Here is a 27,769-nt window from a genome sequence, read left to right as displayed (position 1 = left end):
CATTTCTCAATAACCTTTTGGTTTTTCCTATGCAAAGTCGAGCTAAAAAAACCTGGTTTGTGGCAATTTTCCTTATAAACCTTCCAAAAGCTTGGCTTCTTTGCTGCTCAGAGGCTTGCCAGGTTCTTCCTAGGAGTGTGGTCTGCCTGCAGTGACGGGCCTGGTTCTGCTTTGTGCAAGGGTACCTGAAGAGGGCTAGAAATGCATTTTCAACACTTCATGGGTATCACAAAATTGGCTAAACCACAGACACAGCCCAGGAAGATACAGGGAGAAGAGCCATTAGTCTCAAAGGGCTTCACAATGCTTTCAGGCAACTTGCCATTTCGGTTAGCACTAGGCTGGCAAACACTTCTTTTTTTTCCCTTTTGGCCACAAATTGTGTTTGGCAGCTTCTGCAGCCCCACCAGGGCCAGGGAGCCTTGTGCTGTTACAATATTTTGACTCACTCCCCTCTGGTATGAGGGCAGCCTGGAGTCTGGCTCCGTTGGGAATTTCTGAAGGAGATCCTGGGAACACAAAGGACCTCCCCAGCCCCAGTGTTTGTCCCTCCTCTCCCTCTCACTTCTTCCTCCAGCATTTCCAAATCCACTCTTGGGTGCTAGGGCAGGAAGGACACATCTCCACAGGTAGTTATGGGAAGTCTGCAGAAGTGCATTGCACAGCACTTCTTTCTCCAGGTGGTTTCTCCAGCAGTCTCTGTGCCTGCTCTCCACCGTCGCTTCCAGTCCCAATGAACTCAGTGGGACCTTTTCTGAGGAACAGATTGTCAAAGCTACTTTCCTTAGGAAAACTTCCCTTCAGACAGCAGTGAACTTTTCATGGAATATTCAACATGGTCATGTTTCGCCTTCCTCAAACCAGTGCCTGTGGAGTACCAGGGTGACACACTCTCTTGTGGATGGGCTGAGCTGGGTGGGCTGGTGTCCACCCAGCTGGGTCATACTTTTCTGTAGCTTCCAGCATCAAAAAACTTAAATGTCCCACTTTTGAATTGTCTCCTAATGCTGATTTCAACTGTGCAAACTTCACCATAACATAAATATAAGACCATTTTAAACTCAAGTTTTACTTTAATTTTCTTTTTCTTCTCTTTTTGTTTTTTTTTTAATCATTTCAGGTTCACCTTCTTAACATTTTTGCTGCAAAAAGTGGAGGCTGGAAGCTAACTTGAAAAAAAAAAACCAACACAATCTGAAATTCACATGCAAACACATGCTTACAGGGTCAAATTTAAAAATGCCTCTAACTATTAGGATATTCAAAACAAACAAAAGAAGGTTATAGTAAAAATACTCTAAAACGTCCAACTATTATGCACTGTTGTTATCTGAGAAGTTCTGTCATAAAGACAATATTTCAGCAGATTTAGACAGATGAGATTTCTAAAGGGGATTTCTAATTTGTATTTGTTTTTAATTTGGGGTTTGGATCAGAGCAGCAGCAACAATTTGTTTTGTTTTGTATTTATGGCTGCACATGTTTAAAATGGTAAATCTGCACTGACCTATTAGACCACAAAAGTGAAACTAGCTTCTGTATTCTCGTTCCTTAGCTGAAAAATAAACCCACAGCATGCATGTATAAAATAAATTAAATTTTTACAGCTTTCAGAGTTGGGAACCAAGGGCTATGAAAGTTTTTTGGATTATCACAGTCCTGGCTTTAAAAATAAGGAAATGGTTCTTTACCAGAAAGTGATTATTTCAAGACAAAATGCATTTTTCTAGCTGATGTCTTTCATTAAAATGGTATCATTTAATCCAAAATGAATATGGAATTTATAAGGAGCTTAATAAAATGCGCTCGTTTCTTTGTGAATGAAATTGACTGGAATACAGAAAGATGCTGGTTTGGTTTGACACCAATAAAGATACCTCAGTCTATAGGATACTTCAAGGTTAGCACCAGATCATCCAGTGTGAGCCCCCTGCTCTTTCTTACTCACCTGTTTTTATTGGCTTTGCTGCTCATGACAAATAGAAGTGTTTTTCTTCAGTCCTTAAGCCTTAAAAGCAAAAGCAAATTGAGTCATATTTGACCTAACACAGAAATGTGGATGGGACCTGTTGCTTGGCTCCCCGGTGGCAGCTCTGAAGAAGAGTTTCCCCAGGCAGAGCAGAGCCTGGGCTGGGTCTCTCTGTTAGCTGGGCTCATTATTTGATGACAAATTTGTCTTCTCTGGCTAATTTCTAGGCCCTGGACAAACATGTGCATCATTTAACTGATTCAAGTTTCTTCATGCCCCAGGACGGAGGAGGATAAATTCCTAAGATGCTCCTGAAAGACAGCAGTTGAAACTGTAGGTTGACAATAACAGCCCAGCACTCAGGTCCAACCTGGGCTCTTTAGGGGGTGGACAGAAGTGACCATTAGGAAAACAGCCCATAGTTTTACACCGTGGACCCCCCTGAGAAGCAGGAGGGTCCACAGAACTCCTCACAGGGCCAGAGGGTCAGGCCGAGACAGCGAGTCAGACAACTGCCATTGCAAAACTCCTCATTTCCACACCAAGTCCTTCTGAAACCTATCTGAGGAATGTCCCAAACAGTACTTGCTGGGAAGGTGCTGACAAATCTGGTGGGAAAAAAAAAAAAAAGGGAATTTTATTGCAAGTGGGTGATGAAAGTGGCACTGACCACAACAAGGGAGAACGTTTCATTACAGAGGCTGCAGCGCAGCCTCCGTGGAAATTACAGGGAATGCTAAATCAGCCCTGGAAATGGTTCAAACAGCGATTTGCTCTCGACATGACCATCGTGGAGAGGGAAGGAGAGCAAGACGGAAGCAATGCTCTTGTCCTTCGTCCTGCAACTGCCAAACCTCAGGGTCTTTAATGGATGTAGAGATAGGGCAGGAAAGAATCACAGGTCAGAGATTAACTTCTTTGAAACATGCACAAAACCAAAGCAGTTGGGTGGGCTTTTCTGGCAGAAATAGGGTCCAGTTTTTCACCCAGCTGTGGTTCAGAGACTGACACTTCTGACCCATGGAATACATACGTTTCTTTAAATATCTGCATTCTGAGTCCCAGTAGAGCTCAGCATCTCCTGAGCATCTCCTTTGTGCCCAACCCAACCTCCTGTGCCAAAGGAATCAATGATTTTTGCTGCCTTCCCTGACCCTGAAATATCCCTGGGGAATATTAGGACAGAGCACACAACCACCTCGCTGCTGACAGAGCTTCTCCCCCATTGCCTCTGAATGATGACATCCCATTTCTAACCCCGTTCGCTATTGATTTGCCTGGTAAACTGACACAATTTGGCTGATACACAATTTTCATTTCCCCCACTGCTGAATAGTAACATCCTCTTTCTATGCTCTTTTTTAAAAAAAACTTTGTAGTCTGGAGGGAAAAGATGACCCTGCAGAGGTGAAAATGTCTCTCATGTAGTGTAGTCTGCTTGAATCTGGGGATGGGTGTGGCTTAGCCCCTCAGCAACACTCCACACGCCCTACACAACTGGTAATAATTTTGTGATGAGCCCGTGACTGTTCTAAAAAGTAGGAACAAATGAGTTAAATCACAAATCTAGTGCACTTCCTATCCTGTCTATTCCCAAAGAACAGCACGTCAGCAGTGCCAGAAGACACATGGATGATAAGTTACTAATAAATTCATTGTGTTGCTGATCTTTAATGGGCTAATAAAAATACTCCTTTTAACAGTGAGAATATTGCATGAAAAAAATGGGCAGAGTTTGGGAAAATATTCTATGCTTGAATTGTAGGAGTAGTTATTGTAACAGCCATTAATTGCTATAATTTTGCTTTAATCAGATATAGATTGCATTTGTACCATGGCACCATTTGAGCTCTGTGAGGGCGGCTGCCGAGCTGCACAGTTAACAGGAAATCACTAGAGGTCACTTTGATTCCACCTAACACAACAAATCCTAAAAGGTCTGGGAGTTTGTTTCTGCCTTTTCTTCTTTTTTTTCTTTCTTTTTTTTTTTTTTTTTTTGGTGAGACATTTCTTAAAAGCAAACTCTTTTTGCACGTATGTATAAGACTTGTATGTAGAAGCTCCTCGGGCTGAATTTTATCCTGGTGTAAAGAGTGAAACTTTGAAGAAGTTTATAAAGCTGTGTCTGTATTCATCAAGAGGAAATTTGGCCTTGAGTTTCTTCTTTAATATGAAACATCTTCCACTGGATTTGATATTCCTGATAACAGATGTCATTATTTAACTCTCAGTAAATAGTTCTGTCCTGTCAGGGTCCCTATGAACAGGAAACAAATATCTTCAATGTATAAATCTGCAAGAAGATATTCTAATTTTGCTCATTATTCAGTTATACCCAAAGGAGAAATAACATTTACGTGTGCTTCATTCCTAGCTTTGGTTGATAACCAAAGTACAGACATTTCCTTACTAAGAGAAAAAAAAACTAAAAGGAAACACCTTGTGATCAGGCAAAACACTTTCTTGATGCAGAGAGCAACTCCAAGGGGACTCCAAACATGACCTTTTTTTACCTTTGTTAAGTGACAATTTGCTTCCTTGGGAACCTGTAGCATGAAATCTGACTTTAATTTTGGACATCTGGGCTCGCTTGGGCTCTACCCTGCCAGCTCTTCTTGTCACGAGGTCACCAGAACCTGAGCCCCAAGTGAGGAACCCACAGCACAGCTCCCTCTGGAGTGGCATCAGTGCAGTGATCAGTCCCTGACAGGGCAGGGGCTGCACAGAGACATCCTTCCTGCCCTGATGAGTGGCAGCATTCCTTCCACTGCTGAGTGCAGTTGGTTAAATCCTGTTTTGGGAAAAGCAAAACCCCCTTGCACGTCTGGGATCTTGGTGGTGCTTTGCTCCTTCTTGCTCCACATATATCAGATTTTGCTGCAAACTTCTGCAGCATCTGCCAGTGCCCACCAGTGAGGTCCCACAAAGCTACAGCTTTTCTTCTGCCCTGATATTGTTCAACACCTGCTGGAAGGCACCAGGACACCTGATGTATCTTCATGACCCCGTGTACTGGTGGGTACCAGCTGCGTCCCTCCCACAGTGGCACCCCCAGCTCAGTGCCAAGCTGCTCAGCACTGACAAAAGTGGGACATCAGAGCTGAACTGAAATTAAAATGCTTCAGAAGGGCTTGTCCCATGTCCTGTGCTCAGTGCAGAGGATGCTGTACTTGTGCTTGGGAGCCAAGGATGCCAAGCCTCTCCCAGAGGTAGAAAACAGCCCTGCGTGTGCCTTGGTTGCACAGATCAGGGCAGTCACTTCCCGTAAATGAGCCCTTTCACATCCACACAGCACTGAATAAAAGCCTGAGTGACTCCCTGGTGCCTCCATGAGTAACTCGGGAGCAGTGGGTGGGAGAGCTGTAGGCTGTTCTTCTGTGTCTGATGCCCAGGACAGCTCCTGGCATTAGCACTGAGTCACTCAGGCTGAGCACCAGTGCACAGACCCAGCTGTGTCATGCCCACGCCCAGGCACTGGTGACTTCTTCTGTCCTTTCCATGACTTGCCTAAAACATGGGCTTTGGAAGGCAAGATGCTCCCAAGACTCCCAAAAGTCCCAAGCAAGAAGTCCACGCTGGGAGGCTGTCAGGGCAAGCCTCCACCCATGTCCACTCTCCTGGGGTAGTAGACAGCCTTGTTGTCCTTCCTCACTCCTAGAAGGATCATCACTTCTTTCCTTTGACAGTCAAGGGAAATTTCTTTCCAGGGACAGCTCTCCATGGGCTCCATGGTGCTCACTCAGCCCTCCACAGCTTTTTATCCCCCCAGGACTGTGTGTCCCACTGCAGATCACATTAAGCAATGTGATGAGCACCTCTCCCATGAGCATCTATCTTCTCCCTTCCTTTGCCCAGGGGAAAAGTGAGTGGGAATAGTTTTAATTAACTACGCTGTACGTGCGCAGTGTTTATACCAACGCAGGCAAGGCTGAACAAGTGTGCGTTGCTCTTGGAAAGAGAGGCACTGAGGTTTGTGGCCTCTCTGAAGTCCTGAGATAATCCTGCAGTGGAGGACCAGCTCCAGAGAAAGCTTTGGCTTTGGACTGCACTGGGCTTACCCCAGCATGGATGCAGAGAGGAGGGTGAATATGTCCAGGCCCAGAGCTTGGTCACTCTGCAGAGCTAAGGGAAGTCAATGTGCACCTCACATTGTGCACCAGGACCACTGGATGAGTCAAGGATGCCCCAAATGTAATCTAGGACCTCTTGGGGAACCTCTTCAGAAAGTAGAGGGATGAAGTAACATTTTGGACGGGATTCAGCTGTAAAGTTAGGACACCTACAGTCAGAAATATTTGCAGGTGCCTCAGCTCTCTCATTAGTCCATAGAGATCTTGCCCATCAGACTCCTCCAGCCAACCAGCAGGTACCTACCATGGAGGTACATGGAGACACAATCAGAAACCAAAATAATTTCTTAGCCTTGAGCTAGCTAAAGCCTTGTGAGTTCTCCTCATAACTTACATGTGCAGTGCAGAGTTTGATCATGCAAAAAGCCAGCTGCCCTTTTTTTCAAAGGTATTTAAAATGGACTTAAAAATCCTATAAGAAACATGTTTATTTTAGGATATAAATGTGGCTGATACTGGCAGCTGTGAGATATTTAAAAATTAAACACATTTTTAAACCAATATATAAATAAGAGGGCTTTGAAATAGTCTTACAAGCAAAAGTTCTGGGTCATCCTTTGGTTTCACCATGTGCACACAGAGGAGATCCCTCAGTGACACACAGGGAGGAGATGATACCTGAATCACTTTGTTTCTCATCATGTAGACCCCACAGACAAGGGAAAACTATCCTTAGAGATGGTTTTCTTTACTTCTCTGCTGAAGGCAGGGAGACAACAAGCTACTTGCTCAAAATCAGAAGAAACCCCATCAAAGGGGCAAGGACCAAAACCGGTTCACTCAAAGACCAACATCCTTCTGGCAACTTGTTTGTCTGTAATGAGGGATTTTTTTTTCACTGTTTTCTCCTTCCTACATCTATTTATAGTTTCACTTCACAACCAGTGTTTAATATTTTCAAAGTAGGCAAGCATGTGGTCTCCCACACAGAAGATGTGACTGATTCTTCTATGCTGCCTAAGAAGTGTTGCCCGTGATATTCAGTATCTTTCTGCAAGGATCAGTGGGGAGCCATTGGCAGAGGGTAGGAAAAAACTTGGGAAGAAGGTTTTGCTGAGGCTACCACGCTCTGCAAGGCTGTGAGTGAGTTTGCAAAGCATCTTCTCCTGAAGATGCACCACGTTGGAATTTAATGGATTTATTTATTTTTCTTCTAAATCCAACCCTCCCTTTTCAAAGTGCAGCTGCTTATTCATGAATACATGGGTTAAACCTTATTGCACTCCAGATCAAAGGCTGGTATTTCGTGCCTTCTCCTGCACTGTTGTGTAGTGACAAAGTTCCTGGTGACTTAAGTGGGAGTGAGGCTGCGTCCTGGGAGACAAAACTTAATTGAGTGTAATACCACAGGGCACGTAAAGTAGGACAACACAGCCTGACCTCATTTTGCCCATACATAACCCTACTGACATCAGTGGGAGCTGCACACATGCAGTCAGGAGATGACATTTGCCCACTCTTGGCTTCTCTAGGAAATTCTTACTTGCCTGATAAATTCTATTCTTTAATGGCGCAATATGAGAACGATGGATACACCAGGTAAAGCTGAGCAAACACAGCTCTCCTCCCCTGCCTGTTTGAAGTCGTGGAAAGACTTCATTTGACGCTGGTGGTTGTTGGATTGAGCCCACAGTACACAGTGATTCACAATCATTTTCCTCAATGAAAGCAACCAGGTTGGTTTGTTGTTATTTGTGGGATCACATAGTCATTATTTGCAGATATTTGAATGGCAGTTGGACTTTCTGATGCCTGTGAACCCCATAGCTTCCACTGGTGTTAACATAAAATGGTTATTCATACAAATACTGTGCCAGAACAGACTTGTTTGATACTGTACATTTATTATGCTCCTGTTTCTAGAAAAACTTTGCTGAGTAGAAAGGGCATCATTTGGCAAGGCCAACAAAGCTTACACCAAACCGATGACTATTCCAGGAGAATTGTTCATGAGCAATCCTGAGACTAATATTTATTTGCATTCATCACAGTCTAATTAAAACCACTGCTTACTGCTGTAGAAAACAGGACAGGGCTGACTTAGAGAGAAAGGTGAGCTGGGTGAGTGAGGTTTCAGCTCTCTGCTCAGTGAGGGCTGCAGGAGCAGAAGCAGAGCTCAGCAGAACTCTGGATGCCCCAGATTTTGAGCCTGGGATTTCTTAAAACTAATTTTGTTTTAACTCTTTGGCCTCCTTCCTCTCAGAATGAATACAAAGAGAATATAAAGGAAGATTCTTGATAGATGGGGCGTGTTGCTGTTATACTGAGGCCAACTGTTATCTTATTTAACAACACCAGTTACTCAGAGGGTTGGAGCCCTCCACCCTTGCAGACATGAGAGACCTGACTGAGGATCTCCTCCAGCAGCTTACTCTAAGCCAGTCCCATATGGACTGGGATTAGACCCTGGACCACCAGAGGCTGCTTACAGACTAAACTGTTCAAAAAAGAAGCCCATGAAATGCTTTAGTTCTCCAAATTAGCCAAAGCCTGAGCTGTATCCTGCTTGTAAATAAGATTCCTCCACCCAGAAAAGCCCTACAACAGGTCTGTGACATAGTGCCTGTCTGTCATGATACCAAAAGGATTTTACTCTAATTGCACACAGATGTATCATCCATTCCCTTGCAGAGAACTCCATCAAAAGACACAAAACTTGGAATGATACAGCATTCCCAAGTATACTTTCCCTCTGAGCACATCCCCTTTTCAAGGATACATCCTGGTGTCCCAGAGAGCTGGTCCAGGCAAGCCTTGCCCCAGTGGTGGGGTGAGGAAGGGGGTCCCTGTGCTGTTCCCAGAGCTGAGCAAGCTGGGCAGAGCTGCACGAAGCACATGGAGTTCTCACAGGATCCCTGCTCCCCTGACCATGTCCAAGCCCTCCTGCCCCTGGGCAGTGGCCAGATGTGAGTTTGGTGGCCAAGGGACATTCCTTGGTCACACCACACAGAGCATCCCTTGTCACCTCTCCTCCTCGGTAATAAGAACAGACATTTGTTTACACCAAACTGAGCAAATCTAATATTTGTTTCACATATAGGTCACAGAACATCAAAACAAATATTTTTACCCTAAACAGACTTCTTGACCTTGTGTGGTTTCACTCCTGATTTACACCAGTATTTGTCCAAAGAGCTGGCTTGCTCTTACTTAAAAACAAAAGGAAAATAAGTTATACAGGGTCCTGCACTCTCCTTTGAGGTAGCAGCACTACTCCCTCTTCACCCAGATAAGCTCTGGATGCCACTCTTGATTTTACTGGAACCAGGACAAAATCATTAAAGTCATATTTCCTGGATTTGCTAGCTTCTTTTCAGCCCTGAAAACCAAAATTATTTAAATACATAAGCCTAAACATCCCAAACGTGAAGTATTGAAAATTATATTTAACAATCTTGGCACAAACAGTGGCTGCGAGGCTCATCCTGCTCCCATCAAATCTGAGACAATCCCATAGCTCGTAAAGATACATTTTTTAAAGATGATTTCTTCCCTTTCAACCTACTCAGTCCAAGGATCACATTAACTCTGTTCCTTTGAAAGCTCCAAAGCATTAGTACATGGAAAATTGACCTTTTTTTTTCCCAGTTAATTTTGCACTGGTTTTAAGGCAGAAACTGCTGAAGAAAGACTTTCAAAAGCTTAAGCAATCTAGTGGTCCCTTATGGCTTGCAGTAATGAGTAAAATAAAATGCTGCTACTGGTTTCCTTCCCCCTGTAATTGAAATAGATGCTGTACTGGGGCTGCAAAACTGCTGCCCAATTATCGCCCAACCGGGTGGATTTACATCGCCTGCTCAGCCTTAGTGTGGGGTGAAATGCTCAGGAGGGCCAGTGTAAACATATTTATAGCCTGGTAGGATATGCTGAGCTCTTAATATAAGGATAATAATATTATATACATACATGTGCATATATATATATATATATAAAGGTACAGCTAAGCAAACTTTCAGATGTGAGGGCACAAAGAGCTGCTGACTGTGGCACGGAACAGCTCCCTGCCTGTGAAAGGCCTGGCTTACCCCAGTGCTTGTGCTTGGATTTTAATTGCACTGTGGATGTGATCCTGTCTTGCTGGTGCATCCAAGCTTCCCTTTGGTGGGTTTCCCTGGTGTCTGAGCACTGGGGTGTTGCTTGGAAGACCAGGACAGGTAAACACCAACTAGTCCCTGTCTCATTAGGATCACTTCTCACGTTGGCTTGGGCGGGGGAGGCAGCTGCTGGTGCCCCACAAGCCCCTTCCAAATGAGTAGGCTTTGCAGAGCCACGCAGTATTTCACAGGTAAACGATAGACCGTCTACATGGCTCCAGGTAGGAGAAAAGGGAGGTTGTGACCATCACGTGAAGCAACACAGACACAATTCCTCACATGTTTGAAGAGTCCCATGCCAAATCCCATGGGACCCCACTCCCCATTTCAATGTCATCAGGGTAAAAACCTCGGAGCTGAGAGTGTGCTGTAGGAATGCCATCACATATCAGACATTTCAGGAAGTCTCTGTAATTTCTTTAATTATTCAGACAACAGAGCACAAGGATAATAGCTTCAAGTACATTCTTATACATTATTTTAACAGTAATAGATATGTATTTAGTCATAAACTATTCTGTAGCCACCACTATGTGTACATTTTATACAAACTATTGCCGTACTCGGACCCTGAAAATGGACAGTGACATCTCCTAGACGTTTTGCACAGCGTTATGACAGTACATCCTTCATACGAGAGCTGTAGCTACGGTTTGGGTTGGCCCATCTAAGGAAGCACTTCTAACGCACACCACCGAGGGGTGATCCAGACGAGAGGTGCCGGAGGAAGAGATGGAATACACACGTGGGGAGAGGAAGGCAGAAAGCCTCTTGGAATATGTGCAGTGGAGAACATGGCACAGCATTTCTTTGCTTGGCCAAACAGCTTGATCCTAGTACTAGACAGCATCTTAGCGTGTCTCACACCACAAAGCTCTGAGCTCATCTTGGCCTTTTGGTGAAGATTAAATGCAGCAATGTCTGATATGGTCCCTACCAGGCATATACCCTTCCCTTGACACAAGCATGGGCTCTCTTCTGATGGCTCATTTACATCTCAGTTACAACTTAGACTGAAGCCCCCAAGCCAGTGGCTTTAAGTTTGATCACTGACGTCCCTAAACATCCCCACTGCCTGACCTCTGGAGAAGGCACATTCCAAGGCGGTCATTTTTTTGAGTGTAAGGGCCTTAAGAAATGGCAGCTGCCACTCAGAGACAGGGGTAAGAGAGCCCAGATGCCCAGACACTGCCATACATGCAAAGACCAGACTCTTACAGCAGGGACTCATTTGTTCCACGATCACATTCTCGCATGCCCCAAACCAGCTGCATTTTCTGCCCTCAATGCACCAGCAGACCCCAAAGACATGGAGGTGGCAGAGTCCGAGCTGGGGTGGACAGCAGGTCCCCAGCACCCACCAGACAGTCCACAGTCCCCCACGATGCCCCACGTCAGGTGGGCATTAGGGTGGCTTGGTTCCTGTCCTGGTACTGCAGCCCGCTGGTGGTCTCACCGAAGTCTCATCACCCCAGCCATGTCTGGGCTGTGGAGGTTGGAAGTGGTCCTGGACTAGAGGCTGACAGGAAGGAGAGACCACATCCATCTCTTAGGGCTTGACACAGCAGTGCTCACGCATGGGGCTCAGCCACCAGCTCCTGACAGCACTCCAGAAGCTCCTAGGATTTCATCATGGAAGAGCATCTCTGGAGAGGGCCACAGGTGGGAACATTCCGGGGAGGCGCTGGAGCTGCCGTCCATCTCAGCAGGGAACGTGGCTGTGTCTCTGGAGCAAAGGCTGCCCGACGGATGCGCGTCCTAGACCGGCAAGTAATGGAAACCAAAGGAAAGGTGAGAAGACATTCAAGGAAAGCTCCCTTCTGGCACGGTCCTGTCGCAGACGCACACGCACATGCACACACAATGTTTTGCAAAATTTTTAAAGGGTTCCTGGAAACCCCCGTGGAGGAGCAGGCAGTGCAGCAGAACCTCACTGATCGGCACCTGTCAAGGATGGTCCCCTCAGCGGGGATTGGGGCAGGGACCAGGCAGGGGATGCAGCACTGGCCACATCACTCAGCTCCTAAAACACATCTCCAGTGCCTTCACCTATCGGTGGCTCGGGACGGACTCCTGCATTACAGCTAAGGAATGTCTCTCAGCATAAATGAACAAATCTTTATCCTTTCCTTTGTTTTGCAAAAATGGTGTTTTGCTCTGTTCCTGGTGGTCCCAAGCCCTGTGTTGTTACTCAAAGTGACCAGTGAAATCTGGTGGCTGTCTCCTTCTTCCAGCATCTGCCACATGAATCCCTGATAACTCACCAAAGTCAGTGTCTCTCCCTCAGATTTCCATCTTCTGGCACCCAAATTAAAGCCAATTAAAATCCCGGTGCTGCCGCAAGGTGAAGGCAGTTGCCTGCCTTCACATTAACACACTTCAAAGGGAAAACTTGATTTAATATCCTCAGAAATCAATTTTAAGAGCTGTCTGCAGTCTCCGGATCAGGCCAGGAAGTGGACACGGAGCCGGGGCTGGAGCTGGAAGAGGGGAGCATCGCCTGAGTGTGGATGGGGAGCCAGGGCTCCAGCAAAGGGAAACCGCGTCTCCCGGTCGCTCGTGCAAATAAGTGAGGTTCTACTGTCAGTACAAGAGATTCCAGGTTATGCTCAAATGTGATGGATTCTTTTCGATAATTAAAGTACCAAAATGAAATGTCATAAGCAACACATCTAAATAAAATAACGGGCACTCCTTTAGGCATCATGTTTCCTAAAACAATAAGCAAAAAGGAAAAAAAAAAAAAGATGGGATGCACCAGGAACTCTTAGTTATTATATACTAACCAGACTGTGCATGGCACATTTTATTTCTATAAAACTATTAAAACTATTACAAAATATTCAAAAATACATTTTAGTAAATTTACAGCAGTTATTTCTCAATTTATTAATGCAAAACATCCTTTTCTCCTCTCTGTACAAACTACCATCTCCATCGTCACACAATTGCCGCCATGTGCGCTTTTTAAAAAATATTATTTTCTAATAAACTTTTTTTTTGAAGTTAAAAATAACAAAGTTTCTTACGGTTTTTGCAAATAAAAAGTTTGTGTAACAGTCTTGACTTCCATGGACGTGGCCAAATGGTGTTTTTACAAAGCAAAACATGGAAAACAATACAGGAAATGATGTTACATTTGAAACTATTTAAATTAAAATAATATATTCTCATATTTTACACTATTTCAAAAAACGAAATGTGATTCAGTTAAGTATTGATCTCTCAAAAAAATCTAATTTACAATTCTGTGTATAAAAATATAATTTACGGACCCCCATGAAGTTTGTCTTTTTTGTGTGTGTCTGTTTGTTTGCTTGTTTTTTAGACTTGCTGAAATGAAGGAGCAATGCAATGGAGAGATGGGAAAGTACAGAATTTTGCTTTCTGAAAGTCAGGACACACATGACATGTAGAAAAATAGACTCTGCGCAGTTTTGCTTGGCCTCACAAAATAATTTTTTCCCGTGTGAGTACAGTTCACATGATAATAAATTATCAAAGAAACTATTTAAGGCTCTTGAAGGTCCGGTTCATATCATTTAAAACATCTATTCAAAATACCAAAGAAATAAATATCCAGGAGAGGAGGAAAAACAAAAACCAACAACAAAAACAACCAACAAACAAAACAAAAGAACAAATAAAAATATATATATATTTATAAACTAAACAGAACAGAACTTCCCGGGGTCTTTGTTTCCCTTAAAGTCTACTTTGGACTGTCCTACTTAATTATTATTATTTTATTATTATTATTATTTTTAAGTCTTAATCCGTGCTCTCTTTTAAAAATAGGGGTTTTTTTCTTTTTTTTTTTTTCTTTTGGGTTTTTCTTTTCTTTTTTTTTTTTCTTTCTCTTTTTTATTCTCCTCTCTCTCTCTCTCTCTCTCGCTCTCTCTCTCTCTCTCTCTTCTCTCTCTCTCTCTCTCTTTCTCTCCCCCTGTGTCTCTGTCTCTCCCTCGGAGGCCGGCAGGTGGCCCGGGGTGGCACAGGATGCTCTCAGCTGGACGACACCACCATGCCCAGCGGGTGCAGAGAGTCACTATCCAGCACCCAGCTGCCGATGCGGTAGAGGAGCCGAGAGTACCAGTGGATGCCGGGGGCCGTGGGGTCACCCATGGGGGACGCCCCTCCGGAGGGGCAGAGGGCGGCCAGCATCCCCTGGAGCAGGCGGAAGGGGGCGAAGGCCCAGTGTGCCCAGCTGTGCTCCTCCACGACGGCGTAGCAGGAGGCCAGCACGCGGTTGATGAGGATGGTGCCCTGGGCGGTGAGCGGGGCGTAGGCCCCCGACGCCTCCTCCCGCAGCGACACGCTGTGCACGGCCGCGGGCAGGAGCTGCCGCCCGTCCTCGCCCAGCACGAAGACCCGCTGGCCCGGCCGCACGCGGCTGGCGAAGAGCGCCCGGCTGCTGGGGGTCCCCTCCTGCGACTGGTTGTGCTGGGGGGCCACGAAGACCAGGTGGGCGGCAGTCAGCAGCAGCCGGGCCCGGGGCTGCCGCGTCTCGATCACGTAGAAGAGCTTGTGGGAGCCGTCCTCCCGGTCGAGGAAGGTGAGGAAGTCGCTGTAGAGCAGGCGGCCTTCGGTGTTGGCCACCAGCACCCTGTCTCCGGGTCTCAGGTCCTTCACCAGCTTGGTACCGCCTTGCTCCAGGTGCACCGTGGCCGAGCCAGGGAAGCAGCCCCCAGATTTGGCGGCCACCGAGTTTTCTGCGCAAGGAGAGAGGCACAGCAGGGTTAGAGGAGGCACAAGCTCGGCTGGAGCATGGGGGTATGAGGGGGGACACCGTTTCCCCAGTCACCCTGATCCGCCCAAGAAGAACAGGTGCAGGATGCAGCCAAACTTCCCTCTGAAATTCCTCCATCCTCATCTATGAACATGCCTCATTTGCTCTCAGTGGGTCAAATGAGAGTCCCCTTCTGCCATATTTGAGCCAGTGCATCTCCCTCTGGGTTAGGAGTTAGAAGGGTGATTTACCTCATTAAGGAAATGGGCTAAAATATTTCCAGTGAGAAAACTGTTCCAGTACAAATCTCTTTTGAAAGAACTTCCCATTTGGCTATGATTTACCCTGACACCTGATGCCGGATAACTTGCAATCTTTCAAAGCTGAGTGCTTTTGCTGGCTTAAGGTTTCTCCTCTAAGCAAGTGTCTGTGCTCACAGTGCTTGGGGTCCCCACTGAGCTCTTACTCAAGGAGGTCATCTAGGGCAGCAAACAGCAGGGAGCAGGAGGAGACTTTGCTCCAAGGTGCACATGAATTTGCCCATTGCCCCACTGGAAAGCAACAGTCAGAGTTTCGAAAGTCCTCCTCCATCATACTGTACATGCCCCTGTGCTGTCTGCAGCCCTCTCTGTTTTCCTGCTCGGCATGGTGATTACTGGTGCACATGCCACCCCCATACCATCCCTGCCTGGTACCTCCAGCACTCTGGTTCACTCCTCTTTCCAAAAAAAAAAAAGGCCTCACACCCCACTAGGAGAAGGATGCTGTTCCCTGCCCCAGAGCTTGGGGTCCCCAAGCAGCTCCACCTCTATGCCAGGCTCAAGCTCCTTTACCTCCTACAGCTCTCGGGAGTTACTCAGAGTTTAGATACTATATGCTGTCATCAACTGTAGCTGTTTTCCAGTGCTACTAAAAGGAACAATCTCAGATTTAAAGAAAGCAGAAGTAGCAATGAATCTCTAAATCTGACTTGCAAATCCATTTCTGGAAGCTCAGCCACCTGTGGGGCGGTGGAGAGAAACTCTGCCATGTTCCAGGCTGGTCTCTGTCTTAATAGAAGGACTTTGCAGTGTCCCTAAAACCTCTGGTTTTCTAAATATCAGGTAGTAGCCCATGGTATGCCATGGGAGCAAGTGTCTTTGCTAGAGCTGTTGACATTCCCCATCCCTCCCTTGCCTTCCCCTGGTTTCTTCCAGTTAATCCCTATACCAGTTAAGAGACCTGGTGATTTATCACCTAAAGGTGGACAGGTTTTATATTTTTCCTCTGTGGCTGTTACTGAAACTCTTGTGATTTAAATAAATCCTTGGAGTGTCTCCTAATGACTTTCTCAGGAAGGACAGGAAGGGTGAAAATTAGACCATTATTGATTTGCTAATGACTTTATCACTTCTCCTTCAGAAATGAAGCAGTTAGATCTCCAAGGCCTCCCTCTTCAGGGAGGACATGGCAACAAACAAGCTATGTGCTTTATGTAGAGGCCTCTGCTAGCAAACTACACCTTCCTACAAGCCGGCAGTAAAGGTCTGGCTAGAGCTTTGTTTGCATATTCAGGGACTTGATGAATAGATCTAGTAGTGTAGCAGCTCTACAAACACGCCAGTGAATTGGCAGAGGTGTGAAAATCTGCTTCTTTGAGCAGTGCTTGTTTGGGTTCTCTAATTAAAATCCAATAAAGGATCAGCATTGTCATTCTGATTCATGTAATAAATGCAGACACTCTTGGAAGAGAGGACACTTCCATTTTTTTCCCAGCTTCTTCCCCCCCCTTTTCTCCCCCTCCCTATTTGTTCAGGTGCAGAAACCCTATGTGCCAATTCACACACATACTCTCCAAAAAACCCAGGACCTTCCAAGCACTATTTGCACAGCAGAGCCACTTTTCCAAGGCACTCAAGATCTGTATTTGAATTTTAAATGTAGAAGCTTGCTCTAAATACTTGCTGTAGCGCATTATCAATGTCCCTTTTACCACCCCTGCCTCTCCCTCCTCTGTTCTGGTGACAATAATTCAGGCCTTGGGGGAACTCTTCTTTGCATTCCAGTCTCTGGGATCATACTTTTTGCAAACAGAGATCTAGATAAAGAATCTTCCTGCCTGGCATTATGGGGTTTAATCTTCTCATGAGATGCTCTGTCATGAAATGAGGTTTGGACAGTTTAAGATCAGGCTGAGAGGGTGGAATTCAAGCCTGCTCCCCTCAGCCTGCCTCGTACAGTCACACGACCCTGCCTGACACCCTCTAAATATTGCCCCCAAGTCCGTGTGTGCCGAATCTCAATGAGCAGCTTGGGGTTACTCCTCTCCTATGAAATGCCCACGGGGGTGGATTAGGGGATGTGCTTGGGTTAAGGTCACCACACACCACGGACACCTTGTGCTGTAAAGCCCATCTTGGCCATTGAAAGGGATGTTTCATATCTCTGCACAGCTGACAGTTCTGCAGGGCCTCCTTCTGGCTAGAGAGGGCCCAGGAGCTGAACAAAAGCAGTAGCAGGCTCTCAGGACAAAGGCCCCGCAGGCCAGGAGAAGTGCTGCCTCGGCTCAGCCCCCGAGTAGCTTCGGGCTGGAGTGGGGAAATGAACCCCTCCTGCAGATGAGCAGGCTGATTTCCCTGCCCTGGGGCTGCTGAGTTCGAAACAAACGGCTATATTTAAAGAAAGCCCATTATTTTCTTTTGCAAGCATGTGTTTCTTGACACATCCAGCAGGTTGCTGGGCTAGAGGATGCTCTTAAAAAACGCTTTAGATGCCATCCAAAGGCATCCAAATGGGTGGAGGGAGGCGGGAGGGCAAGGGGCTGGCACTTGCCAATCGATTTGCTGCCCCAAAAAAGTGTCAAGGGCCAGGAAAAGGAACTCTGCGAGTCGGGGATTTCTTGAGAGCTGTTCCCGGGTTGAGACAGCGTGTGGCGTTGTAAGCACAGGGGAGGGGAGGGAAAAAAATTATGTGTATGTGTATCCCTATCTGGGAATTTCCTAGCGGCTACCGCTGAAGGAGGCTGGGGACCACGTTACTTATTTATTTTCCTGGCCGGCTCCCACTCGGAGATTAGCGCTCGCGAGTAAGGCGTGCAGCCAGCAGGGCGGCTGGAGACGGCCACGAGTGTTTGTGTTGAACATGCTCTTTGGAAGGGGAAAGCATCAGATCCCACGGGGGGAGGAGAAGGGTGTGTGGTTGCGGCCCAGCACTCGTGGGAAGGCTGGAAAGAAACATCACCCAAATAAAAATTTTGTGCAAAAGTGCTGCAGCTGGCCGGGCTTTTTAAAATTTTTTTTCTTTCGCCCTCACTCGTTCCTTACCCCCACCCCTGCGCCGGTGGGACTCTGCCCCCCGGGTGATGGGGACCCTGCGGGGGACCGGAGGAGGGAACTCGGGCGACAGAGGCCAGGGCAGAGAAGGCTCTGGGGGGCTGAGTCGTGGCCCGTTGGTGTCCCCCCATCCCGACGTGTCCCTGGCAGGCTGCCTGCCTTACCTGCTTTGACGGAGCAGTGGATGTGTGCCTTGGACTCGTAGTAGACCCAGTCGAAGCCGGCCTCGACGGCCAGGCGGGCCAGCATGCCGTACTTGCTGCGGTCCCGATCCGAAGTGGTGATGTCCACGGCGCGGCCCTCGTAGTGCAAGGACTCCTCGGAGTGGTGGCCGTCCTCGTCCCAGCCCTCGGTAACCCTCAGCTTTACCCCGGGCCACTGGTTCATCACCGAGATCGCCAGGGCGTTCAGCTTGTCCTTGCAGCGCTGCGGGATACGGACAAACAAGGAAAGGTCACTGTGGGGATGCTGCAGCCAGGGCAGACCCCTACTTCATTATCTATACCCCCTTGGGCCACATCCTGCCCTCCCTCCCCAGCCAAATAGGTGGCAGCCCTTCCCTCTCGCCAAAACGCTCCGCAGGATGGGCTCAGCCAGAGCTGAGAGCATCTTCTCCCCCGCTGCCAAGGAGAGATGGGGAAGTGGGTGAGGAGGAGAGTGAAACATGGGGACACGGGAGGAAAAGGGGATGAAACACCACTAAAACCCACCGACCACAAAGGTCGGAGCCTCCTCCTCCCCTGGCACCTGCCGCGGGGACAGGGGAAACCCCCCCGGCCGCACCACCGGCCCTGGGATGTGAGTGTGGCGGTTCAAAGCCACCTGCACGGAGCAAATTCCTACCGCTAAGTGCCCTGTCCCTTCCCGAGAGCAAAGTTTCTGCCGAGAACAAACACTCGCCATATATCTTGGAGTCACGGATTCCCCCCCGGAATGTCTCTCCGGGTCTTTTCAGCTTAATTCTGTGTTGAAAAGGGTATCAATACATGTTAACAGCCTTTATGTGCTGGAGGGAGGGGTGTTTTGTGTTGTTGTTTTTTTTCTCTCCCTTCGCCCATCACTCATTAGAGCCCTCAAAGCCGCATGGGCTGGGAACATTCACTCCGCTTCAAACATACATCGGCGCTCGCCTACAAAGCCGAGCAAATCCATACAATAATATAGCTCTTAGTGGGAAGATGAAAAGCAAGGGAGGGCCAAGGAGGGAAGTTAAGCGAAGCAGGGATGCTATGCAAGCTAGGAGCCTCTTTGTGTGGAGTGAAACGCTTCCAACTCCGTGGAGAAGCACTGCAGGGTTTTTCATCGCCCCGCCGGAGTCACCGACCTTCCCCGGGCTGAACCGGGCCCCGCAGCACCGGGGGCCCTCAGGGACCGAGTAATGAGAGGGGCAGGATGAGGAGAGGGAGAGGAAAGGGGCCTGCAGCGCTGGAAGGGAGTGGACTATAAATGAAACCCTGAAAGTTTTGGGGGGATTCCTGTCTTAGACAAGGTGGGGAGAATAGACACAGTGCGATGGGTGAAAGGACTCTCAGCCCTCCAAAACAGGTAATCAGCACCAAAAGCATTGAAAAGCGCTTGACTAAAGCTACAGAGTTAGAAACACACAGGTTGCCAGTTCTCTTCTCCCTTTTTGAGAGGAAAATAACTCGTAGATATACCCGATGTGGTTCGCTTGATGAGATGGATGAAAGCCAAGCGGGATGCAGTAAACTGCTCTTCTCACACTTTTGCTGGCCTGACTGGGATTCTTGGCCTTGTGCAGGACCCTTCTCCCTAGTGTTCTCACAGCACACCAAATAACAGACCACAAAGTCCCCCTTCACAGCTCCCAGAAAGGCAAAGCCTCTCCATCACCCCGACGATGCTACTTTTATGGACGTGACAAGGTTGCTTAGCAAGAAAGTTCCCGTGTGTCCATCAACAGCCATAAAAGTGATACCAGCAACACACAGGTACCCAAGAAATATAAAACACAAGCGTGAGCTCACTTTGGACTCTCTGGCCTACCGTTTTACGCAGAGGGAAGAGTGTTTGAATTTCAGCACTGTTCCCGGCAGCAAAGTGCAGCAGCACAAGGAAGTTGAGTTTGATTTATTTTATTTTTTTCCTTCTCTTCCCCTCACACCTGAGAGGATGGATATGCTCTTCCACTAATTTACAGGGGGAAGGGGGCGAAGGATCAAACGTTTCAGCTACTGATAAGGCGACAGCACTGCGCGACACGGGGATGTCTTGCCACGCACGGGAGGCAGAGGGAGCGGAGGGCGCGGACAGGGTTGCGGCAGCGGTGGGGGCAGCGCCGAGAGGCTCTTGCCGCTCCGGCCCTGCCAGCACCAGTTCCCGGCTTCAGGCGGAATAAAGAAGAAGAAACGGCCTCCGAAAGGACTTTCTTCCCTTTTATACTGCCTGAGCTGGATTGTCAGAGTCAAAAGCCGTGAAGCCCAGACTATTTATTAATTCATTGGGTCGTGTGCCACAAATCAAGCCCAATTCTGTTCAGCCACCGTGAAGCTCAGCAGGGCTGCCTCCACTAACGCTTTGTGTGGAGGCAAAGTTGTTCAACAAGCCCTCTCCTGCCAGTTCCTAATCTCTTCACAAATGAATTGCTTGAAGGAAACACTTAACAGGTACCTGTCAGTGTAAACAACCTGGTGGGCTTCCTAAATGCCAAGTTGATCTCTAAATTCCTCACATCACGCACCAGTTGTGTGCCTGCATTACACGAGATTGCTATTTTATTTCATACAAATTCCAGCTTTATCATACTGACCTGGCCTCCTTATCTCTCCCCCGAATCCAGCCAATGGTTGGGGTGGGGGGGAGGGAGGAGAGGAAGGGGGGAGCCCTTAGCAAACTGCTGGTGTCACCTGCAAAGCTGAGAACCTGACTTACCTACCTCTGTTTGCGTTTCTCCCCCCACCCTTCTGGAGTTAATATTAACTAGCGGCTAATGCATTCGGCAACCACTCTGCAAGTTTAATGATTCTGCTCAGGAAAGATCTCTCCATGGTTGAAGGGCTCCCGAAGCCGGCGTTTGAAGGCTGGGATTTAACGAGAGATTGCTGGCCGAGGGAGAGAGGGAAGGAGAGGAAAGCAAGGCAGGGAGACTGGCGGCAGGACGGCACCTCGGGTCCCCGGGGGCCCGGGGAGTGGGGGACCCGGAGAGCGGTGGGCATGTGCAACCCCTCCGCCCGCTCCCCAGCCCCGCTCCATTCCCCGCTTCCTGCCTGACCGAGGGGTGCCGGAGCCCCGCTCTCACCCCGATCTCGCTCCCCACATCTCACTTCCCTCTTTGCCGCCGGGTACCCGGCGCTGCTGCCTCCCCGTCCCCGCTGCTCTCAGCCCACCTCCCCCCTTTGTGTCTAAGGTACGGCAACAAGCACTGAAGGAGAAGGTGGCGGGGGGGCGGTGTAGAAAAAAAAAAAAGTATTTGTTTTCGTTTCGTTCGTCTGAGGGAAGTTGACAGAAGGTCAGGAGTTCAGACGCTGCCAGCTAATGCAGCGGGAGCGGCCAGCCGCGTAGCCGGCGCGGCGTGCCCCGGGAGAGCCGCGGGGCCGGGGTCATCCCCGCAGCCCGCCCCCGGCCCGCAGCCCACCGCTCCCGACCGCGCTCCCCGGCTCCCCCCGCGCCCGCCGCCCCGCACACGCACCGGCGCAGCCGCGCAGGGAAGGGAGGGAGGGAGGGAAGGAAGGAGGGAGGGATGCGCCGAGCCCCGGCGGGAGCCCCGTCTCCCGCGGAGCCGCCGCCGCCGCCGCTGCCGCCGGGCTGCGGAGGGAAGGGTGAAACCCGAGCCGCCGCGATCGATACGCGAGGGGAGTAAGTGGAGCTGAAAATGCGAGAGATGCGGCTCCGGAGGCAGCGGGGGCGGAGGAGCCGCGGGTGCGCGGAGGGGCGCGGGGCGCGCCCGAGCGGGATGACGGGCCCCGGCCCCGGCCCCGGCCCCGGTCCCGGCCGCGCTCCCCTCCGCTCCCCTCCGCTCCGCTCCGCTCCGCACCCTGCGCGGGGCGGCGGCCGAGGGCGGGCGGAGGCGCCACCGCGCTCCGAGGTGCGGTGCGATTTAAGGTGGTCGGGAGGAGATGGTGGCGGCCGCCGGTCCCTCGCCCCGGGAGACCCGGCAACGTGCGGAAAATCAGGCCGAGGAACGGGGAGAGTTTGGGAAATTCCACCCCCCACCCCCCCCTTTCCCCGCGTCCACTCCCCGCCTAGTCCTTCCAGGCGAGTCCTGCTCTAGCACTGAAGGTGGGGCTTAAATGTATTAATATTAAAAAAGCGCTGTTGACCTATATTTGGAGGAAACCCATTTCCAGTGTCTAGATTGCATGTAGTTTCTGAAACTCCGGGATTGGCAGAGCAATTGACTTCACCGAGCTCTCTGTTGAGCATGAATAATAATTACGAGGTGACTCTCGGAGCGGTTCTCTCTCTTTCTCCTTTCTCTTTTTTTTTTCCCTCCTTTTTTTTTTCTTTTTTTTCCCCTTTTTCATAAAATGGTTCCGCAATTCGGTTCCACCCGATATCCAATATTTACCCAGTTGTAAACCTTGTGCCATCAGATTTTTTAAAACAGAAGGTGATGCAATGCCGATAAGTTGCAAGTCCCTCCCCTATGGAAGTACCAGAGCATTGGTGGCGAGCATCCTTAAAGAAATATCAATATATTTACGCTCTGATGGGCACAATTGCAAATGATGGTATTGCAATACGAGCTATATAATACGGAATCAGGAGAGGAATGGTCGATCCGGCTTCAGCTGCCTTTTGTGAGTGCACGACTGCATGCCTACTAAATTTAGAATATACTCGCGAGAGAAATAATAATAATAATAATAAAGGTTAAAATGAAATTAAAAAGAGAGAAATTAAATAAAAAATATATATATAAAAATCAAGTCAGCAGGCGCAGCAACCGCGGACTACATTTATAATAATGAGTGGGTGGCCTGGCGGTCACTATACAGTTGGGGTCCTCTGAGCTGTATGCAATTCGTTTGATCAAAGTGCATCCTTGGGGACAAATGCAAACAACAATCTCTAACCAAGTTACAGGGAACGCCATGGCACGGTAATGACTGTAAGTATCACACAGATTCCCCCACCAAATATCTAAACAGCTCCAGCTCCAGCCCCTGCTAACTTGTCTGGATAGATGGTATTTACATTCAATGGGGGAAACTAGCCGAGTTTGGAGGGGCGGGGGGAGGAGGGGGAGAGGGAAAGGGGGGGGCTTTCAAAAATACTAAGACAGATGCGTCCTTTAGGATTGCTCAGAGAGGTTAACAAACACAAATACAGGTATCTCTGTGGCTCTACCTGAGTCATCAGTCTGTCAGCTCCCGTGTTCTCTTCATCCTTAAAAATAATGTCAGGGTTGTAATTTGGGGTTAGTTCTTTAAATCTCTCGGAGTTTCTTGTGATCTTCCCTTCATATCTTCCACTGGCCCCTAGGGTCTTCTCTGCCACATTGGGAATAAACTGCTTATAGGCTAAAGGGGTCAGCTTTTTGGGGTGTCTCCTTTTTCCAATGCCCCTGCCTGGTCCACAAGTCAGCCCAGAGGAGACTAAAAGAGCGCAGATGAAGCCCACCAAGAGAATTCTTGTCAACAGCAGCATTTCGTCCATTGAATCCAATTACTTCAAAGCTCTCTGTGCCTATCCCTGGCTGTCTCTAGAGCTCTCTCTCCTCCTATGTCCTTGTCTGCTTTCTGAATCGTATACTATCCACCGATCCCTAGCAAGACAGGTGCTGGAATGGCAGGCTTTAGGTCGCTGATAACGGAACACATCGGAGTTTGGTCGTGAGACAGCAATCGAGAGACAAAAAAAGGGTCTGATTTTAATGGTAGCAAAGCAAGACGCTTGTGAGAGGAGTCTGCCTTTAGTTCTATATTATAGCTGCCAGGGCCGAGAGCTGATTGGCCAAGGCGAGACAAGCTTGTCTTCTGATGTTTTAACCCTCAAAAAGGCAACAAATTCTTGAAAGATTTTTTTTTTCCTTTTACCTGAAGGGCTTGGAGCTGAGAGGGGTGGAGATCGCGCTTTCTTGGGATAACATCAATTACATGCTTTTTTTTTTTTCCTTTTTTTTTTTTTTTTTTTTTTTTTTGTCAGAAACTTTCTTGGCAGAATGGTACATTTGTCAGCAAGAGGAACAGATGCCTCTGTGAAAGAGCGGAAAAAAAGTATGATCAGCAGGCTGCCTCAGTCCAAGTCAAGTTTTTAAGGGCAGTTGCGGTTAAATAAAATGCCGAATTGTCGGGGAACAGTGCAAATAGGAACTTATTGGGGAAGTATTAAAGCCTGGGGGGGAATAATGCCATTTCAGAGCGCACCCACCTAAATGGCTTTGTAACAGGTTTCTTCTCCCTGAAAAGGGAGATTGCTCTATTTCCTAAAGACATACTTTTTAAAAACACGCTCGCCTTTTAGCTGATAAATGATCACTTTAAAGGCAGAAACAGGTCTGATGGAGGCGGCAGTTAGATGAAGTTAGGGTGTCTGACTTATGTATCACACAACTGCAATGAGGCACTTTTTTTCTTCTTAATAAAACAAGGACTATCACCCAGTTTATAATAGTGTTTTATCTTCGAAAGTGCATGAAAAGTCAACTGATTAAAAATAGATGGTCTCCTGGGCACGCTGGGGATGTATTCTTTGTTTCTTTGGTCAAAGTCGGAGAGGAGCGTTTTAGACTCTTACACCTCCTTGCGGGGTGTCATTAAGTTTTTAAGAAAAGCATAGTGCTGAAAGCATCCGCAAACACAATTATCAGAGATCGATCCAAGCAAAGTGAATGGAAAGGGGATAAGTTTAATGTTAAATTAATTGTTATCTCATGCAGCGTGGCAAGTGATGTCTTTATCCCGATCTCCAAAAGCTACTAATCAGACAAAGGTGTTGAGAGACGGGCAAAATTGCAGAGATGGGGCTGATAGAGCAGGTTAGACAGAACAGCAGAGTCCCATATGAACAAACACTTCTCTGCCTGTAAAGTGCTCATTTACTTTTGGTCCTAAGAAAATACAATTTGTTCTCAGATCTAGAAACTTTCAGGAGATTTTTTAAGGGATTCTTAAAAATTCCAAGACGGCATGCTGAAGTAATTCAAAGTCCTGTCTCTCAGAAAAACAAAACACATCCAAAAATCAACTTTATTTAAGTTTTGGATATTAAAAAGAAAAAAAAAGTTCCTTGGGACTAACAATTATATGTGAGTTTTCTGGTCTATGACATCGACCTGAGTAGTAATCAACTTAAGCCATGTGAAAATACACTTTGAAATTAGTTTTTAAGTGGTAAAAAAGTTGTGCAACCGTAAACTGTAACAAGCAGGGCAGCATGGACTTTTCAAGGGACAAAGCGGTCTTTTTAGGTAAACTTTAGAAAAGAGCCGAAAAAAGTAATCCGAAGCTCTCACACTGACTCTAACCGGTGCTCTTCCCTCTTTTTTAGCCTATGCTTTTCTTCTGCTATTTATGTTTCTTTGTAGAGTTTCAGTGAATCATTGATTTCTCTTTCCGAGCTTTAAATTGAGGAGTTTTGACTGGGAAATGGGTAAAAAGCTAGAAAGTCAGCAGCTTGGCTTCTAGGTTGTTATCAACCAACTTAGTTGCAGAAACAAGTTGTATAACAGCTAAATACCTGCTTCATGCTATTAAAAAACAAACTTAAGTTTTATCTCGCCGTCTGCGTGCATGCGAGAAGACAGATACAAGGAATATATAATTTATTCAAAAGAGGGTATGTTCTTTTGATGTGGTTGCTTAAACAGCATGACTTGATATAACAGTTGATTAAACATCGCCAAGGAATAAAAGCTATTCTTAATGGTGTGGAATACTGCAAATCTTTTATCACCCCTCTTACCTTGTCCCCCTACCCAAGGAAAGATGATCGATATCCCAGGCACTAGACGGGTGGACATCGCAGTGAAGAAGTCTAGAGAATAAGGATAGACTCCCTCATTATCAGATTGCCATATGTACAAAGCAGTCACCCAAAGATTAGCAGGGAAGGAAACGCAAAGAAGGAATTAATTAAATGCAAGTAATAAATGCGCGGGGCGGGGGGGAAGGGAGAAATCAAGAAAAGTTGTAACTGTGGGAAGCTCGAAATCCCCCTCCTATCAAATTAGATGTGAAAGAAAGCAGAGCTGGGGGAGCGGGGAGGCTCTGCTCAGCCTCAGCGCAGGCTGGAGGTGGCCGCGGCCCCGCCGGGAGCCGGGCGGGGGGAGCCGGAGGGTCCGGAGGGGATCCCGGGGGAACTGTGGGGGAACCGGGCTCGCCGCTCCCGCCCGCCCCGCCGGGCCTCCGGGATGCGCCTTGCGTCTCCTACCCGCCTTAAATCTTTCTTCTTCCTTTCTAATTATTATTTAAACGCCACCGCTTCTGGGGAAAAAACCAGCCCCCCCAAGCCCCCCAGTCCCCGCTCACTGCAGAGCCGAGGCGCGTTTCCCCCCGCAGGGATCCTGCCCCTGCCCCCCCAGCCCTGGCCCCAGCCCCAGGCTGCCGAGGGGGAGCACCGTGCCCTGCCCTGCCCACCCCACACCTCAGAGACTGCAAACACCCCCGGTCAGGCACTGACGCCTTCTTTGGAGGGTCCATAGAGCACAGCCACTGCTGCCCGCAGGGCTCCCAGGGCCCCTCAGGGCTGCCCAGGGCGAGGGTGCTGGGGAGGCCCCTGAATGAAGACCCTCTCCCTCCACCACTCCTACCCGTAGAGCCGGGTCCCCCATGGAGCTGCCACCAGGCTCCCTGTCAGCCCCCAAAGCTCTGGCGGAGCGATGGGGAGCCCCTTGGGTCATCCCCTGGTTCTCCAGGGCACAGCACACACACCACGGTCCCAGGAGCATCCACCGCTGACCCCACGGAGTCCTATTGCAAGCACCCACCACAGCCCCATGGCCCAGCGTTCCTTGATGACACACACAGGCTCTTCCAGTGGCTCTGCCAAACCTCGTGGCAGCTGCCAGGCTTCCCCTCACTGTGGGGTCATGGACAGGGCTGTGGGGCAGCACTGCTCTGGGCCATCCCTACGGGACCTGGGCTGCAGTGGGGCAGTGGTGGGTGCACCCGGCCTCTGGCCAAGCTCTTTGAGAATCTCACTTATTATTTATCTTCTTCTTTTATGAAACCTGGATTTGCTGACAGCTGTTTGCTCTGCATGGAGGCAGGGAAGGGTTCAGACTGCAGAGGCGAGTTTGTTTGTTGGCCATTTGAAGTTGCACTAGTATATTTTGGTTGATGAATCCCAAAACACAGGATGTTTCCCAAAGAAAACTTGAGATGCAAATGCTGTGTAGCTTTTAATTGGATCTTAATTACTTATCATCCTTAATGGCCACCATTTTTTCTCAGGCTTAATATACGATTTTCTTTTTTCATTATCCATTTTTAGAGCATGAAAGCTTCATTCTTGTAGCCTCTTTGCACCTCTGGTGTTTGCCAAGATACTTGGGATCAAAGCGATCACTGACAGAGAAGTAGATCACAAATAACTCCAGCAAAAACAGAGGTTATGATCGAGTAAAGCTGGTATGA

General features: G+C 48.1%; 1 protein-coding gene across 1 annotated transcript; it reads right to left on the bottom strand.

Annotated features, from left to right (window-relative positions):
* Positions 1-10,639: 10,639 nt before the first annotated feature.
* Positions 10,640-24,062, bottom strand: SHH (sonic hedgehog signaling molecule). Its single transcript, XM_050322750.1, has 3 exons — positions 23,541-24,062; positions 18,395-18,656; positions 10,640-14,902 (listed from the first exon to the last, which is right to left on the bottom strand). Exons 1-3 carry the CDS (start codon positions 23,847-23,849, stop codon positions 14,196-14,198), a joined length of 1,278 nt encoding a protein of 425 aa, XP_050178707.1. The 5' UTR covers positions 23,850-24,062; the 3' UTR covers positions 10,640-14,195.
* Positions 24,063-27,769: the final 3,707 nt, after the last annotated feature.

This window comes from Myiozetetes cayanensis, unplaced genomic scaffold, assembly GCF_022539395.1.
Source record: "Myiozetetes cayanensis isolate MyiCay16 unplaced genomic scaffold, myiCay2020 scf1, whole genome shotgun sequence".
NCBI lineage: Eukaryota > Metazoa > Chordata > Aves > Passeriformes > Tyrannidae > Myiozetetes > Myiozetetes cayanensis.
This window is presented reverse-complemented; position numbering and strand designations above follow the sequence as displayed.

What these genes read in the sequence shown, in the direction of transcription:
- SHH (XM_050322750.1), bottom strand. Translation starts at nt 23,849, where the DNA reads ATGGACGAAATGCTGCTGTTGACAAGAATTCTCTTGGTGGGCTTCATC. An exon ending in CTGACAGACTGATGACTCAG is followed by an intron (nt 18,657 to 23,540) that starts GTAGAGCCACAG and finishes CGTATCCCGCAG; the next exon opens with CGCTGCAAGGACAAGCTGAA. An exon ending in CCACTGCTCCGTCAAAGCAG is followed by an intron (nt 14,903 to 18,394) that starts GTAAGGCAGGCA and finishes CTCCTTGCGCAG; the next exon opens with AAAACTCGGTGGCCGCCAAA.